This window comes from Artemia sp. Qi Xiang Cuo, chromosome 8, assembly GCF_049724085.1.
Source record: "Artemia sp. Qi Xiang Cuo chromosome 8, ASM4972408v1, whole genome shotgun sequence".
In the NCBI taxonomy this organism is placed as follows: Eukaryota; Metazoa; Arthropoda; class Branchiopoda; order Anostraca; family Artemiidae; genus Artemia; species Artemia sp. Qi Xiang Cuo.
In genome coordinates, this window is record NC_142801.1 from 47,375,526 (window position 1) to 47,394,568 (window position 19,043).

A 19,043-nucleotide genomic window follows, 5' to 3' on the forward strand; every position below is an offset into this window, starting at 1 on the left:
CCTTCGTCTAGACAAAATATCAACGAGGACAGCAACCTTTACACATCTTAATGACTAAGGCACCGGCTTTTGGTTCAAGGTACTAATGTGATATTACATTGCCTATTACTGAAAATAATGCGATCAGTAAGGCGTGGTCCCCTTTCGTCTACAGTATATCCTATATAACGTCCAGCCAAATTGCATCTACAATCAGTTTCTATTTCAAATTTTTATTAGATAAAATTTTAGAAGAAAATAAAATGAAAGTAAGGCCTCTTTTTGTTTCTTCCTGTTAACTATCGGATTACCCGAAGTTTTAATTTATCCAAGTTACTTTTTAACTTATAAGTACAGTTCCTAGTTGAGACTCAAATCTGATTCAATTTTCTAGTCGAACAATGCTCAATCCCCCTCCTTTACACAGTCTTCAATAATGACAAATACCAAGCGAAATTTGAAACTCGAGTGCCATCCCTAATAACTTCTAATTTTATCGCCATAAATTTACAATTCTGTGCGTCAACTTATTGCTTTCACTTTGTAGGAAAATCGTTGGTCAATAAACATTAATACTCCATTTATACAATAACACATATTGGTGTGGATCAAAACATAAAATTCTAGAAGTAACAAAATTATGTACACATTTGCCCTGTTCAAGCGAAGTTGGTCATATGGTGTTGAAATGGGTAACCAGTCAGGGTGTACCCAAATAGGGGTTCTGGTGCAACGCTCTTAAATGCGTGCATCGTTACCATCAGTTGTGACAGCACTTAAACAAACTTTGCTTAAAAAAGAGAAACGATGATGCAGCTTGATACTCTTGGGGGGGGGGGGGCTTTTACAGCATGAAAAACGACTAAGTTTCATTAGAATTGAGAATACCTTAATTATGCTCTAGTAAAGACTATAGAACATATTCAAGGCACCTGAATTAACCAGATCAAGTATTTTTTGGGGGGAGGAGGAAGCTTCTCGCCACAGTAGCAAAAAGAGCTAATTATATGGAAAAGCCTAGGATATTAGGGAAACAATTGTAAAGTCTGAAGAGGCTAGGTTCACAATTCCGACAGTATACAGTGCACGATATTATCAAAATTTAAGTTTTAAGCAAAAAAAAGGCTAAAACAATGATTTTTGATGAAGTTATAAAGTTTTAAATGAAAATTCAATGTTAATAATTTCTTGATTAACACTCACACTGGATTGTTCTAGGGCTTGGCCACGAGAGATTTCAGAGACGGGGCGAATACACCTGCCAGCACTAGCACTGCAAAACACAAAGCCCTTTGCAAAAAAAACATGATATTACGATTACTTTAAGAAACAAAACTGTTCTTTTTTTAGCCTTTTAAAGCTGTACGAACAAAATATGAAAAAATACATTTTGAGTCTTTACTTTATTTCTAAACTTATGTATTCACCTGCGTAACATAAATAGTAATGTAACATCAGCCAGCAACACTTGTTGGCAAAAATCCAATGCATAAAAACCTTATACAGGTTTTTCTTCCATACATTTATCTTCTCTTTTTTTTATAAGGCCTTTTTGTGACGTTTATTACTGTTCCACAGAATAATCTGCCAAACGTTCATTTAAAGGATAAAAGAGCCAATCCATATACATTTTTCTATCTCTTTATTTGAGCTGCTCGATGGTTTAAGAACTAGTCCACCCATTGATCAAAATTTTTTAGATCAAAGGGTTGCAGAACTCTGCTCTTCAGCATGTCGTACACAAGTATACCTTTCGGTATGCAGGAAAGGTATCCACCTATTCATCCTCCTAAAAACTGGTCAAGAATACCCCCAGGATTTGACCTTTTTGGACTTCTACACTACCATCCCTATTGCACCTAAATCTTACGATTTTTCGTGAACTAAAATCTAATTTGTACTCCTATGGATTAATACTCTTTAAGGGTGCATTTTCACGCAAACTATTCGTCTTCTGGTTTGCACCTGAGTTCCCAGATGCTGCGCAATTACGGCATTTATGCTTTTTTTTAGGCGGTTGCGCATTGAATTTTTCAAATCGGAGCATCTTTTTTAGAAGGGAAGGGAATCGTTCATTTGGCGCATTCTCACAAGAAAATGACACTTTCGGCGCATTTCCACCTATATTTGCGCAATTTAATGGTAGCGCACAAATGTACTCACAAATCTATATCCAGTGGCTCTAAAACACCGTAGATCGTTACACGAACTGAGGGAGTAAGAAATGTTGCTTTAATTGTTTCCAAATGCCATCTTTTCAAACTTACCATTTATTTCAGATTTTCATCATCTGTGCCTTGATTGGCGCAACTTTTGCCGCACCTCAACAATACCCAAAGCCAGATTATCAGCCGGAATACAAGCCAGAATACAAGCCCGCCTACAAAGCAGCAGATGTAAGTACTGAACCGTTTCTTTTAAACTTTATGGAATAAATATTAACAATAGTAACACGTAGATTTCCCTTTTTTATTCTAATGACATTAAAAACAAATGCGATTTATTGTGATTCCTTCAAGTTTATTAGGCTTTTTCATACCAGATCGGTAAACTGAGTTTCATAACTAAACTAAAAAGACAAGAAAGTAATATACAAGTGGATAACTAATTCAAACATGGAAGTTAAGACATGAAAACTAATTTGTGTTTTAAGAGTTATTTTACCTCCAAAGATTAAATTGGACTAAAGTAACATGGTCATTAACTGATGCTGAACTGATTAAGTAAGGAATTTTTCCTCTTGGTAGATAATTTTTTAACACAATTTTTTTTTTAAAGACTGCGTTAAAATTGCGAATTATGTTACCTGACGAAAAACTGACGGAAACCAACAATTTTGTTACAAGCAAATCATAGAAGACAGCTAATTCTCTCTCTTACTCTCTGTATTTATATCTTACTATCTCTCTGTGTTTCCCTCTCTCTCTTTCTCTCTTTCTCTCTCTCTCTCTCTCTCTCTCTCTCTCTCTCTCTCTCTCTCTCTCTCTCTCTCTCTCTCTCTCTCTCTCTCTCTCTCTCTCTCTCTCTCTCTCTCTCTCTCTCTCTCTCTCTCTCTCTCTCTCTTCTCTCTCTCTCTCTCTCTCTCTCTCTCTCTCTCTCTCTCTCTCTCTCTCTCTCTCTCTCTCTCTCTCTCTCTCTATACTTCGCTTTCAGAATCTTCGCTCAAACACTAATGACAAGCTTGAAGTCTAGGAACTCTTGCTGAATTGAGAAATTAGTAAAACCAAACAGGTTGCTATTCTTTCAATTCTATAGATTCCATTTCCATAGTTTGTATTCAAGAGAATTCAATGGTAAAATATTCACAAACAAGAATAGGAATTTATTCTAATTTATTGAGAAAAAAAAATGGATTCGCTTTGATACGGTTAACTTGATATGTTACTCATAGTTAAACTTTTACATTCTGTAAAGTACATTGACAGTTGGAAGGAATGGCTATATTTTGTTCAATGACTTTGATTTTAGCTATAATCGAGGCAATCATACTTTCTAAGATTTTGAATATGACAAGCGACATGACGAGCAAGATCAACCTAAAAGGAAGGTCTATGCCTTACTGTATTTCTGCGAGAATTCGAGCAAAAAGATTTGCATTTGACTTAAGATTTGCATTTCACTTAAGCCTTACTGCATTTCTGCGAGAATTCGAGCATAAAGATACGCATTTCACTTTAAGATTTGTCTCCTTCAAATTGCGCAAAAAATTTGATAAAATTGAAAAACGAGTCTTGATAAGATTTTCCCATCTCCAGATATTGACGTAGCCATTTTCTTGTAAGCTGAAAATAATGCATTCGAAGAATTCTTGAGAATGCTCATTTTGCGTTCTACTTTGAATGTTTACTAGCCTATGTGGTTATACTTATGAGTATAAATGCTTCTTTTTCCAGTACAAATATGACTATGCCCCATACCAATTTGCCTGGACTGTGAAGGACGATTACAGCTACAACGACTATGCACATGAGCAGGTCACCGATGACAAAGGCTACACCAAGGGAAGCTACCGTGTTCTCCTTCCAGACGGACGTGTCCAGACAGTAACCTACACAGCTGATGCCTACAATGGATACAATGCTGATGTTCAGTACACTGGTGAAGCTAAATACCCCGAGTATAAGCCAACATACAAAGCTGCATATCCTGCTCCAGAATACAAAGCACCAGCTTACCCAGCTCCAGAATACAAAGGAACAACTTATGGGCCTAAATATTAGAAAGAAAGAAGTCAACTATTTTTATACTGTAAATCAGATATTTAATTAAAATATATAAGATACATTTACTTTGTTTATCATGACATTATATGACCCGTCCATTTTTAAAATCTAAACATCCTTTTCAATATGGAGCTACATAAAATAAATTGGAAAATCATATGAAATTTCGGGTAAAATATGTAAGTTTTATTTTTGGCTCTTGATTAAATATTTTTCACTTTAAATTTCGCCAAAAAAAAATCAAGAAAAATAATTTACACTTTGTGAGAAACCACTTTCGTCATATCTTTCAATGTTTTTTTTTCAACACAAGAGGGAGTTTAAAGGTGTAGAACTATCCATAATATTTACGAGAATTCCCTAAAATAAAAACTTTTCCCAGAATTCTAGAATTTATCTCCAAAGACTCAGTGATGATATTTTGTTCTTGAGGATTTACTAAGCCAGTGAAATGCAGCACATAATAAAAGTGGGAAGTAGGAGGGTAGTGTAATACTGAGGAATTTCTATTCCCAAATCATTGAATATAAAAAGACAAGGATAGAGTTGTTTAAAATGAAACTCAAGATCCCACACAAATTTATATCCTCGTATCCTCAAATCAAGAGTTTAACAGCTAAGTAAGACAGGGTTTCCATTTTCTTCGCTTTGGTCTGAGATGAGATTCCCTCCAAGTATTCACTAGGACAAGATATCCCACAATTTACTGACACATTCCTGTTTTACTAAATATTCTTAGTTACTAGCTCAGATTTAAGTTCGAACGGGACTTCAAGAAATCCAAAGCAATTGCCTTTGACTCGGCATCAACAAAATAAGTTTTAGGGGAACTGATTTGCCATTCATGATTCGTGTTTTTGTTTCTTTTTTTTTTTAGATAATCACACTTTTTGAAAGAATGAACATTTTTTTATGCAAAACTGCAAAATAATCAAACATCAGTCAATAAACGAAACTCGTACTTAAGTGTTTTTGAGTTTTCTAAATTAATAGGCACCATTTTGGAGCCGTTGGACCTAGTAGTTCTAATTCTTATAAGCAGTATTGCGCGCCAAATGTCCCCATCCCTTCCTACGGTAATAGGTATAGATTCAAATCGACTTGAAAACTCATCTTTAAGAAGAGGCCTCCGCATCCCACCTCAAACAATTCAGAGCAATGGGTTTGGATTTCCATCATAGAGACTACAAGACAGATGAGCTCTTTCTAAAATCAAACACATTTACTATCTAAAAAGGCTTAGTTCGAGGATACGTTAATAGCCCTGAGAAATTGAGATAGATAAGAGCAGCTCAATCATCTTTCTTCCATCCAGCTTAACCGTCTCTTTATATAACCGTCTCTTAACCAGCTTAACCGTCTCATAACCGTCCTATGATACATCAAATAAAAGAAATAACAAGTTTTTTCAACTGAAAGTAAGGAGCAACATTAAAACTCAAAACGAGCAGAAATTATTACGTATATGAGGAGGGGGGGACCGCCTCGTCAATGCCTCACTCTTTATGCTAAGATTCAAATTTTGTCCCAATTCTTTAAGAATGACACCTGAATGACAAAGGTCATTTAATTAGAATAAAAAGCTCTTTTAAAAGTACAAAAAAAAACTTTAGCATAAGGAGCAAGGAATTGACGAGGAGGCAATCCTCTCATATGCGTAATAATTTCTGTTCGTTTTAAATTTTAAAATTACTTCTTACTTTCAGTTGAAAAAACTTTTTTTTATTTAATTTCTGATCGTTTTTTAAATAATGCTGGGAAATCCAGCTCCCCTACATTAACAATTCCCTTCCCCCATGAAACAATCCTCCATGGAAAGATCTTCTCACATAACCCACCCCAAATCAAATAATTTTGGTCACTTGAAAAGGGCACTAGAACTTTTGATTTCCGATCCAACGACCCCTCTCCCGATCTTCTACAGTTACATGATCACCTCTGGAAAAAAAAAAAAATACAAGAAAAAACAAATAAATGCGCATCCGTGATCTTTCTTCTGGCAAAAAAATGCAGAATTCCACATTTTTGTAAATAGGAGCTTGAAACCTCTACAGTAGGGTTATCTGGTATGCTGAATCTGATAGAGTGATTTTCATTCAGATCACTTGATGTTTTGAGGGTGTTTCCCCCTTTTTCAAAAATTAGGCAAACTTTCTCAGGCTCGTAACTTTTGATGGGTAATATTAATTAGTTTTACATATTTTGAATAAGCATCAAAATTCGATTCTTTTGATGTATCTATTTTTATCAGGATTCTGTGTCTTAGATTTTCGATTACTATTGAGCCGCATCGTTCCTTACTTACAGTTCGTTACCACGAACTGTTTGACAAGTTGCGAATATATGAGTCAGGTATATATTTTATGCTGGGACTCAAAACCTCTGTTGGTAGCACTCCAGAGAATCCAAAATAGGGTTAAGAGGGCAGTGTAGCACCACCAAAGACCAAAAAAAAATTTCAATAAATATTTTTATGTGGTCAATGACCGTTTTTAATCAGTACGGTCCACTCAGCTACGCCTTCAGAGCCACCTTGCGCTTGCCTTTATGACCACCTTGCGCTTTCCCGCATGATTTTTAGAATCCCCTAGATTTTGAAAAATTAATTTTTTGGTATTTTCATTAAAAAATGGCTTTCTTTTGGTATTTTCGTTTAAATACCCCCCCCCCCAGATGTAGAAAAACATTCTTTTGTCTGCCTCACCTCGCTAGTTTTCGCAAATTTACACCACTGCTAGTGCCTCAAAATAATAGTTTATTTTTCACCTACTTTAAAATGAAGAGAACAGAGTAAATTATGCTAAAAAGGAAAAGAAAACGCACAAATAGATTAAGCATATAACTTAAAAAAAACCATCGGGTAAAGAACACTAAAAAGACAAAAGAAATACAAAGAAACCGAATATACAAAGAAACCGAATAGTAACCGAAACTCTAAAAAACGGAATATATATTTATTATATATATATATATTATATTATATATATATATATATATATATATATTATTATATATGATATGTATATTATATATATATATATATATATATATATATATATATATATATATATATATATATATATATATATATTTATATATATATATATATAATATTTACATATATATTTTATTATATATTATTTATTAGATATAGTTAAAACTATATAATACACATATGTATGGATTCGGTATTGTAGATATTCTATGACAACAAAACAGAATTTCCATTACAAGAAATACATTAAAAAAAAAAAAAAAAAAAAGTGTGCTAAAAGTACGTAAAATCCATAAAGTTTAAAGTTTCCAGTCAAAAGGTATCCACGAAAATGAATTGTATAATATAAGAAAAGGGGAAACGTCTCTTAAAAGGGGAAAGATATTGATGAAAACTATACCATCCAATCCAACATACCTGAGAAACCGAGATCAGATATTTCGACCTCTACGAAAATACAAAATTTCGTATTTTTCGAGAAAGATGGTCATGGATGCGTGTTTACTTGTTTGCTTTTTATTACCCTTTCACCAAGGGTGATTGTACAGAACTAGTGGTTGTAGAATGTCAGGAGGGGGCCAATTTGAACGGAAATATAGAATTCGAATGCCCTTTTTGAGTAACGAAAGAGATAGGGACCTAGCAAAGAACCAATTTTAGTCATTCTATTTACACAAAACCTATTTCGCACCAATAGTGCCAAATAGGTTCAGAGATAACAGGTTGAAAATTATAAAAAAGTTGCAAATCTAATCTTCCAGCTTCAAGCTCCAGTATACTATGCGGTGGTGTATTCGTCCCCCAAACGTTTATGCAGCCCATGCAAAACGAACGGCTGTTATAGATCGTTTACATAATAATAATTTCAGCTACAAAACATTATAAATTGCATCATTTATTAGGAGGAGGGGAGAGTTAGTAGATCTTTTTGTAGAGAATCTGCATGAAGCCTCAAATAAGCGGTAGGTTACGAGGCGGTAGCCCTTCACATATATGGGATAAATCCTGCTTGTTTTAAGCGAAGAGGCCATTCTTTACTTTCTTTTGGAATAACTCCCTTTTTTATCTTTAATTTAACTTCTAGGATTCAACCTTCGACAGTCGTATTTTCTTGACTATGCTCACTGCGATGCCAGGCCATCCAATTATTCAATATTGTTTAGCACATATATCGAAGGCAACTATAAACAGCTATAGCAGAGGACAGTTCTTACCTTCAGGATATCAGTAGCTAAGCTACTAAAAATATACAAATAAAACAGGCTAAAGAAGCCATGGCTAATACGTAGACAGTAAGGTGTGGTCACATTTTTTCTTCTGACAGTACTCTAAATAAGCAAAATCTCCTTAAACTATTACTTTTTTTTAAAGTTCATTGCCAAAAACCATTTTAAAGAAAAAGGAAAGTATTTTTACTATTATACTGTCAGGATAAAACATTTGTGTAACTGAGTTTTGGCATTTAAGAACCCTCCACCCACAAAAATATTTTGAGGAGTGCATTTTGTTCAGGGGTGATTACCATTTTCAAAGCATTGTTCTACAAACATTAAACATATGTTTCAAGAGTGGGGGTTTAATGGGAGCAGAATATGACCGGGACAATATGACGTTTTTGAACAAGAAGAAAAATTAAGTACGAAACTTTTCTAGACAATTTTAAACTTAATAAGTTTTATATATTTTGAATGAGAATAAAAATTAGTTTTATGTGATTTGTGCTGCATATCATTTTTTTTTAAACAAACATCCTCCTTCCTCATTCAAAGTGCATTTACTTACTAGTTGGCTATTTTATCTTTCACGTTAGTCCCTCTATAGCATATCCAACAAAAGTATTCCTTGGAAGGGCGTATCCAGGATTTTTGTTCGGGGGGTGGTTATTATTTTCAGGAAAGGGGGGGGGGGGAGAGGTACAAAGGAAATTCTTCAAAACGAATAAAATTTTATTAGTATGAATATTTGCTACTTTTCACGAGTCGGACTAATTAGTGGGGGGAGCTCAAATTCGGTACCCTTACCCTGGATATGGCCTTGGTTCCTTGGCACTATAATGAGGAAATGTAATCACCATAGTCGGCAAATAAGCAAGTATCAATAGAAAAGTCTTCATTCTCAAGATATTAACTCCTGTTATTTTTCTAACGTTTAGATCTCTGTAATTAACCGAGACGTTTGGTTGCTGAAGAGACTTTCTATAAGAAAAAAAAAACACTCGTCAGAGAGCTAAGTGATTAATCTCCATTAGTTTTCGGCTATCTTCAAGCTTTTCTTCCACCAACCAGAACAGTAAGGAGTTTGCCAAGAATACAACACGTGTGATCCCAGTCTTTTGCAAACAGTATAACTGACCAGGCAAGACGAATGTGATTCGGGGTAACATGTAAAAGATGTTTTAACGTGTATTCGCTAATCATGTGAAGCCGATATTCATCTGGATCCCCAGATGAATGTCGGCATTCTCTGGACCCCTTTGTGTCGGCTGTCTAACACTATTCAAGGAGACAACGAGACGAAATTCAGAAAAATAGTAACATGGGCTGATTAATGAAATACACGGACCGTCCCGTATGCGAAGGACGTATGCCGACCCTACCTAACACTCATTTTTTTACTTGGCATAAAAAGGGCGTCAATTCCTTTGGCTTTCAAATTTATATTCCTGTTTTTACAACTATCGGGCAAAACCAGGTCTATAATCCCTCATTTGAACGCCAAAAAGTCTGGTTGTAAAATCAGTTTGGTCTTCAGTCAAATATTATTTAGATACGAAATTGGTAAGTGTATAAAAAAAAGTGCTGTGTTATGTTTACTAATATGGTTAACTGGTTACCTACCTCCACAGAAGGAGGGAGGACTAAATTGCAGTCCTCGGGCATGGCCTCGTAATCTTATAATTTCCACTCAATTTTCTATATTTATGCAAATACTTTCGAGTGTGTTTTGGTGTATTTTGCACGTCTACAAAAAAGAACTTGATCTATTAAAGTCTGAAGCTACTGGGTTGCCTGGGAAATTTACTGATTTTTACTTCTTATTTTGAACATAGATAAAACTGAAATGAAATATTATGATTCCAACGATTTTACAAGTCGCCAGTATAATGTCGATCGTTGATCATTTTGATGTACTCACTTCATTATCAACACTACATAAATTGTTAAATAATCAGATTTAAGCACAATTTATGCCCAGACCACTTTATATTCACACCTGTGAATAAAATGAAAATTACGCACGACTAAAACACCAATTATTTATCCAGTTCGTAATTTACCGAGTTGAACTGTGTTCGACATTCAAACATAAAATGTACGATTGACCAATCAGAGTAAACATTTAAGACATGATTTTTTGAAATGCAAAAAATGGAAGCTTAGAAGAACAGCTTTCCTACCTAAGATAAATTTGGGAAAAGATATAAAGACATAGCATTAATAGTTAGCCTAGTTGCAAGGTCGTACCCTGGGGAAAGGGTACAGGGTTTGAGCCCCCGCCTCTCGAAAGTTTTGTCCGACGCATATTAAACGAAACAAAAGTGCAAATAAATGTTTGATACTTTTTTTTAAATCTGTTTGTAGCCCCACCCGCACCGAACAAAAATCCTGGATAAGCCCTTGTCTAGTTGGGAACAAAATTCCTCCTACAAGTCAGTGTGGATACACACTGCCGGATCCAGGGAGGGCAGGGTAGCATGGACCCGCCAAGGTTTTTCTGGCGCCCTCTTTCCCTATTTTTCTTCTTTTTTCACTTTTTTTTTCGAATAAATTTGTCAATTTGGTAAATTATTGGCAACTTTGTCACATTGCCCTCCCTCCAAGATTTTTCTTATTGGCACCCTTGTCACAATGCCCTCCCACCAAGATTTTGCTCTAGATCCTCCCCTGTGGATAAAAGCTTTTCACATCAATTTCTTGCTGTTTTAATTCATAAATCTCGGCTTTTTTGTGACAAGTATGACTAAACATGGCTGGGTCATTAGTCTGATACCATTCTACCTAGATCGCGGTAAATAATTTTCAATGAGTTCAATTTCTTAAAGAGTTAAACAGGACCAAGGTTGGTTTTAATGGATTGTCGGTATCACGACATCGGAAATACGAACAAAAATTAATTTGATGAGCTCAAATTACCTAACCCGAGGACAATCACCTTTACCAATTTCGGCTTTGAAGCCACTAATGATCTATTAAGGAATATAGCTGGAGTAGTAACACATACTACTTGAACTTTTCACTCTACCCAAGGTGTGGTCAGTTCTTCTTTTTAACCCTATATAACAACTAACAAGGCTTATCAGGACTATCAGTTTTACATTCAGTCGTTGATTGATAACATCTAGTAAGAACAGAAGAAAAATGAAAGTAAGTTTACTGCAAAATTTCAATAAAAAGGGCCTACGTTATATGTTTGCTATTATTCGAATGAGTAGCTGAATCCTTAAACTAATTAAGGTGATCTCTTCCCCATCCTTCGTTAATTTTGATTCAAGATGACTTAAATTCAACGCCGGAAAAATACTTCTTGAAAAAATACTGACGGTTCAGACAGAAGCAAAAAAACAGCATCTTAGATATGATACCTTCAGAAAAATTATAAAATCTTCTTCAATATCTTGTTTTCTTTTTTTCATGTCCCCGTACGATGGATGTCTCTGAGCCAGGTGGGAATTATTGTATTACTTACTGTGCACGGCGCTTTGCTTTGGCTTGGTTTTCGGCGGGTAATTAGAGTCCGGTGGCTGTTCATTATTTTTCTCTTTAGTGTCTTTTTGGTACTGTTCTATTATCAGCAACACACGCGAGAAGTGAAGTTTGGTTAGTGCTAATGAAATAAAACAAAATAGGATAAAAATATAATGGTTTAGAAACAAATTTCAGCTATATGTTTGCACATTAGGGGGGTGGGGGGTAAAGCATAGCATATATTAAAAATGTAACCTGACCTAGGAAGCCTTTCCCCCCTAACCCTCCCCCCCGTCAAAAAAAAAGTTTAAATATTGTAAACGCAGTGATAAATCACTCTTTGCAATCCTCAGCATAGGACATCTCCGTTGAGAAAACCTGTTTGACTAGTTTCTTTAGCATCTTCGCTGTACAATATTGCGTGTGGGTTACAGATAAAAGAGCAGTACCTTTCTTTCTCCCTGCATTCTCAGCCAAAGAGCCTTAAATTTAAAGTTAAATGAACATATCTATCTATCAGACAGTATGTAGAAACAGTACTGCATGCTCTAGAACACTTAGTCTTTTGAACAGTTCTCAAAAAGTCCTTCTATGTCCCTACCCCCAATCTAACTTAGAAATTCGTCTGTTTTATTTTTTCACAGGTTGAGTTGACCTTATAAAAAGAATACCGTTGAAGTACATATCACAGAAGCGACACGGGAAAAAGTGCCCTTATCTTTAGCGTCTGGTAAATATTCAAGTCGGTAAATCCCTTCGCCATGCTTGTCTTGCTAAAGCTAATTATTTTGACCGACTTTTTTATTTTGTCAAGTTTAAATACTCCGTGAGGTTCGTAGAGGGCTTAAGATGGTCCAGATTCTTCCTCCTATAATCTATAAAATGTTTTAAAAAGACGATTTTTGGTTGCAGAATAGCTATTTAAATGTCTCTTCAATATTTACCCCCCCCCCCAAAGGAAAAAATAAATCCGTAGGGATGATCCACAAAATAAAATTTTGAAGGTGCTACATATTTATTTTTATGATTTTCCTTTAGTTTACTACACTTACTTTAGCCTCATTTGCCGTTACAGGTATTCATTGCTTGTACTTTGATTGCTGCCGCTTTTTCTGCCCCTCAAGAATACAAATATCCAGAATACACGCCCGAGTACAAACAAGAGTATAAACCAGCTGAATATAAGCCGGCATACAAAGCAGCAGATGTAAGTATGATTTCTTGATTCGAACGTAAAAACCGCTAGAATATAGAAGAAAATTTTTCATTCCTTGAAACTAAGAAAAAATATGTATTTATCTGGAATATCTTGAAACGCTAAAAAATGTCAATGCCCTATGTACAATGTCAATGCCACATATTATATGACGGTGAGTACCACCCCTCCCGCTCAATCTTCTGCTCCTTCCCTAAAGGTTCAGCTTAAACTTTGAAAAAAAACAATCACGTTCAAACGTAGGAATTTTACCAATGCTTCAAGAACTACCAAACTGAACGAAGTGCATTTATTGTAGAACACAGGGTTTTCAATAATACTGGAACGGCAATATTTTCGGTTCAAATATTTTAAAAGACAATAGGTCGGTAGAACACAGGCAATTACATATATATTTCTAATACTACTAAGGTAGTTAAATCTATTCTTCCTTCAATAGTATTGCCTCTAACAAAACTTGTTTATCTTTCATTTGAATGTGGTGTTTTTCCGGATGCTCTCAAGCGTGCTCGGATTATTGTTTTGTATAAAGGCGGACCAAGAAATTATCCGGCAAATTATCGACCAATTTCAATTTTATCAGTATTTAGTAATATATTTGAAAAGGCTCTGATTGTTCATCTTCTTACTTTAGGAAAACCTAGAAGTTTTCTTTGTAATTTTCAATCTGGTTTCTGAATGAAGCACTTCATGGAACTTGCATGTATGTCCCTTTTGAATTTATTCATTTTGTGTCAGATTCGGTGTTGATTCTGACTGCTGTATTCCTGGAGGTTCATTAGGCTTTCGATTCCATAACCAATGGAATTATTCTATCGAAGATGTCTCATTTTGGCATAAGGGGAAATGTATTTTTTTTTTTTTTTTGGTTTCAGTGTTGTTTGAAGGTTAGGTTAATTTCTGTTTATCCAATTTTCCGTTAACCCTCGCAAGTGAATTTTGGTATCCCCCAGGGATCAGTTTTAGGGCCTGTGCTATTTTGATTTATGTAAATGATATTTATTATCTTGTAAGAAAGCAGAAACTTATTAATTGCTGTAGACTTTGTCATCCTAAGCCTTCCCTTGCCCATAGTGGCAACTATAGTTCGCCTTTTTCTGATGTCCTTGTTTGCTTTGCTAATGACAGCACATTTGGCACTTTTGGAAACTGCGATTCCGAGCTTCGATTAAATTTAGAAAATTTGTTTGAGAGGGTGATTTTGTGGCTTGATGCTAATTATCTTACCCTAAATTTTTCTAAGTCCAGTTTTTTTTATTTTTTTCGCGTGTTTCTCAGGTTTATCCCCAGTTATCTGAAATTCACCAGCCAAATGGAATAATTCATAGATCTAAAGACCGATATGTTCGTTTTTTGGGAATTCTTGTTGATGAAAACCTATCTTTCAAACGTCACATTGACTCTATTAAAATGAAGATATGCAGGAGTTTCGGTATTTTAAAGAAACTTAGACATACTTTTCCTGGATCAATTTGGAAATTCCTTTTTCACTGCTTGATCCAATCTTACGTTTCTTACTGTCCAATTGTATGGATGTCAACTTTTCCTTCACTGTCAAAACCACTTTCTAAGGTTTACAATAAAGCTAGAACCCTCATTCAGGAAACTAATCGTTCATTAGTTATACCATTACTTGATCTTGATTCACTATACATTCTTTCATGTGTATGTTTTACTTTTTCTCAGCTTCATGGTGACCTCCCCCGGACCCTAAGTGTTCCGCTATCTTTTACCTCTGACCAAAATAATTATAATCTCCGCAATATGATAAATCATGTTCAAGTTCCATTTACTCCTTGCATAAGGTCAGATTTTAATCCTCTAATGGCGTGTCATATTCTTTGGAATAAGTTGCCTGAATCAGCTCAAGGGTGCCACTCATTCAGTTCGTTAAAAAAATCGTTAAAAATTCTTTGGCTTCGTAGAAGTTATTTTTATTTATGTTTTTCTTTTTTATTATTATTATTTTCTTTTTTTCGAGTCTTTTTAATCTAATTAATTAATTTAGTTTATTTATTCTATAGTTTTCATTTTATCTAGATTTTCTTTTCTTCTCCTTCGTATGTGAGTAAGTGATCATTTTAAATTTTCTTTTGCTTTTCATCTCTGAGTAAGCAATTCATATGTCTTCCCCCTTTCTACAGGCCAATGAGCCTTTGGGGGAATAATAACATGTAATATTGTGTGTGTATCTAATGAAGAATAAATCTTATCTTAAATAAACTTTCAGCAACGCATAGGTTAAAATTTAGCCTAAAGAGTAAAATGCTAGGGATAATTTTGTTTCGTTTTAAGTCACAATGTTGCTCATTGTTTTCAGACGGTAAGAGGTTTTTCTTTTCAGATTTCAGTCTACTTTTCACTTCCTTATAGTTAATAAATTATAGACAGCACAATACCTATTATGTTTAGGAACTACTCGCAAGGTAGCGTGGGAGAGCGGTTCTATGAAACTAGCAAGCTTTCATAAGGCTTTTAAACACTCTGACCATGATCTGTACCATTATTTTCTGATAGTTTGACAGGTTTTCCTATTTTGGGAAAAATTATGCTTTTATTGCTCAAAATGGCGAAAAATAGAAATTCATTAGAGATCTTGCTTTTAGAAAAGGGTGATCGAATTAAAAATCGTCGGAGTGAGCCTTCTCTTTCCTTTTTACAATCATTGGTTCTATACAATCACCTTTGAAAAAAGGGCACTCCTAAACACAACTCTGAGGAGAGGGAGGGGTCAGAAATACGAGCAGCTCATTGAAGTCAGAGCCCCTCCGCTTAATAGTTAATGCACAGCTATACAAAAATGTACATCCATGTATGAAGTCTTATAAGGGGGGTCAATTCACAAAAATACAGGGGAGTGCAAACTGCATTTTTTAAATCTAGACGGTGCCTTTTTGTTATTTTTCAACAAATATTCTAAAAAAAGGCATTTTACAATAACAATGCCAAAAAACATATATTTTTTTTTAAAATCTAGGGTGGAGGCAAATACATCTAGGGGGCAAAAGCCCTAACCCACTAATTGGGACCATTGAATCTGAAACAAATCAACTAAGTCAAATGAAGCTTACAAATAAATCTACTATAGCTTTTATTTTGCAAGGATCTCATATAGGTTAAGACACAAAAGTGCCACTGTGTGCAGTGTGTCTTAACCGACTGGAATATTTTAGAATAGCTGTTCGACAATCTTAAACCTATTGGGTCTTTTAGTAATTTGTCCAATTGCATTTTGATCCTACTTAGGCAAAAAGAAACTATTTTACGGGATAAAATGGCCGGAAAGGGTATGTTGTTGTGGCATGATCTCTTTTATTAATTAAAAGGGCACTTGCAGTAGAAATTATTAATTTCTAGTTTATTATCTTTGAACAATTATGTTATAATATTACCATATGGGTTTGTTTACTTATTTTTATCTTATTATTGACAAGCTTTGTAAAGCTTATCGTGTTAGATAAATAAATGGATAGAATGGATATGAATAAATAAATAAAAAAGGAAATTAATATGAATTATTTTAATCAAACAGTTTAATCGGGTTGGAATAAAAAATCCCTCTCCTCCATAAGCTTTCCTTAAAAGTTAATATAATTTGAGCTACTGAAAATAATATATATACTTTGAACTTTTTTAACATTACACCATAACAATTATTATAAGATTAGTCATAACATTAACTTTATGTAACATTACATAATATTAACATTAAACACTAATCAAATTTCCAGGAAACATATTCTAAAATAAATTCATTTGGATTAATCTAGCTTTACTTTTCTTAAAAGACACTTACTTTCGTCATTATCTTGCTTTTTATCTTCCATTTAATTTAAAAGCATACAGAAATTTGATAGGTAAATAGAACTTTCAAACGCCAGTTAGCAATCTTCGAAGCAATTGATTTAGGTTTCAATGAAGAAAAAATAACGCCCTAACCTTCAGAGGGCTTGAGAGGGTTGTCAGCCCAATTATTATTTGCGGTAATTTTTTCTCCCCATTTTATGTTGACTTATTAGATGACTTGAGCTCTACTCATGTCAGGGATTACTATCACTGATTGCTTTCCTATGTAACATTTTTTTTTTTTTTTTTTTTTTTTTTTTTTTTTGCAATTAATGCTGTTTAAAAACTCTGGCTCAACGTTCGATTATGGTTCTAAAAATGATAAACATTACATCCTTGTTCACTCAAATGGTCATTCAAAACAGTCATTTCCCTTTTTTTTTTAGTATAAATACGACTACGCCCCATACCAATTTGCCTGGGCTGTCAAGGACGATTACACCTACAATGACTATGCACATGAGCAGGTCACCGATGACAAAGGCTACACCAAGGGAAGCTACCGTGTTCTCCTCCCAGACGGACGTGTCCAGACAGTATCCTACACTGCTGATGCCTACGGATACAATGCTGATGTTCAGTACACAGGAGAAGCAAAATACTCTGAATATAAACCCACCTACAAAGCTCCAGAATACAAAGCACCATCATACCCTGCTCCGAAATACAAGGCACCAGCATACCCCACTTCTGAATATAAAACGACAACTTATGAGCCAAAATATTAGGGAAAAATAAGTCTATTTTATTAAATGAAATATTTTTGTACGGAAATAAAAGTTTGCTTTAACGTTGACTCTTAAATTAATGGATCAATTCATTACATTTTGCTAAGTTTTTATCAGAATGAATATTAGATATCGTTGCCCACGCTCCATGAGCACAGGCACATACAAAATCACAATGTTTCACGATTGCAACCCAGCACTATTTGTATAATTCGGCACTTTTATTTGCCTTTTTTCATTTACCGCACTAATTTTTTTTTTTTTTTTTTTTTTTTTTTTTTTTTTTTTTTTTTTTAATTCGGGCTTGTTCCCAACATAGGTTTCGGAACGAAATTTTTCACTGCATGGCAGTATGTGCTAAATGCTGAAACACTTCAAAATACTGGGTTGGATAATCCTGCACTGGTTTGACGATTATAATGTCTGTTCGATGAGAATTTAGTCAATTAGTTAGGAACAATTTGGCCAATTGGTGAAAATTAATTAAAATCACGGAAAAACAGCACATACTGGCGGAATTTTTGTCGTGCTTGAAGAAGTGTTAACATAGTGTTAACATTACAGAATTCGTGCGTGTTAACATAGACAAGGGTCGTTGTGTTCTAGGACAATTTCTTGATTTTTGTAAAGCTTTCAACATGGTAGATCATTTTGTCTTACTGGGAAAACTGTCTCTACTTGGAGTTCGGGGAATTGCCTTTGAATGGTTTAAATCTTACCTGTCTAATAGATCTCAGTTTATGTGTTATGATGGGAAATGTTCTGATCTAGCTTCGGTTTCCAAAGGGGTACCTCAAGGCTCAGTTTTGGAACCACTCCTCTTTCTTATTTATATTAATGACCTTCCTCCATCTCCCAACCTTGATACCCACACTGTTATGTTTGCAGACGATAGTAATTTTTCGTGGTTTCCAATGATCTGCCCTCTGCTGTTGCTAAGGCTCAGCTCCTGCTCAACAATGTGCGTGATTGGTGTGAGCAGAACGGGATGCTGTTGAATAGCTCTAAGAGTAGCATTATTCATTTTCGAACCCCCTACCACATGTCTGAACCTTCCCCAAAAATCTTTGCTTTTTATGGTACTGATATAATTCCCCAGTGCTCTTGTTAAACTTCTTGGTGTACATGTTGATTGTTTTCTTTCTTTCAAAACTCATATTTCCTATGCGCATTCTAAAATTTCTCGTCAAGTGTCTATGCTTCATCGTGCCAATCAATTTCTTCCTCCCGGTGTAATGCTTTCTCTTTACTATTCATTTGTCCTTCCTTATCTTTCTTATTGCTGAACTGTATGGGGCAATACTAATTATTCTTCCCTTCGGCAACTCCGAACAGCACAGAATAGAGCGGTGAAGGCAACTTTTCGCCTAC

General features: G+C 34.8%; 3 protein-coding genes and 1 long non-coding RNA gene across 4 annotated transcripts in view; 2 read left to right on the forward strand and 2 right to left on the reverse strand.

Annotated features, from left to right (window-relative positions):
• The window catches only part of PolH (DNA polymerase eta), a 419,141-nt gene that overhangs the window by 352,727 nt on the left and 47,371 nt on the right, over positions 1-19,043 (reverse strand). The gene's annotated exons all lie outside the window — the stretch shown is intronic.
• The window catches only part of LOC148949486 (uncharacterized), a 36,865-nt gene that overhangs the window by 6,476 nt on the left and 11,346 nt on the right, over positions 1-19,043 (reverse strand). The window lies entirely within an intron of this gene.
• LOC148949487 (larval cuticle protein A3A-like) lies at positions 193-4,263 on the forward strand. The gene is made up of 3 exons (XM_089093508.1): positions 193-248; positions 2,259-2,375; positions 3,873-4,263. Exons 1-3 carry the CDS (start codon positions 243-245, stop codon positions 4,197-4,199), a joined length of 450 nt encoding a protein of 149 aa, XP_088949634.1. The 5' UTR covers positions 193-242; the 3' UTR covers positions 4,200-4,263.
• Positions 11,460-17,740, forward strand: LOC148949488 (uncharacterized). The gene is made up of 3 exons (XM_089093506.1): positions 11,460-11,561; positions 12,958-13,089; positions 17,331-17,740. Exons 1-3 carry the CDS (start codon positions 11,556-11,558, stop codon positions 17,670-17,672), a joined length of 480 nt encoding a protein of 159 aa, XP_088949632.1. The 5' UTR covers positions 11,460-11,555; the 3' UTR covers positions 17,673-17,740.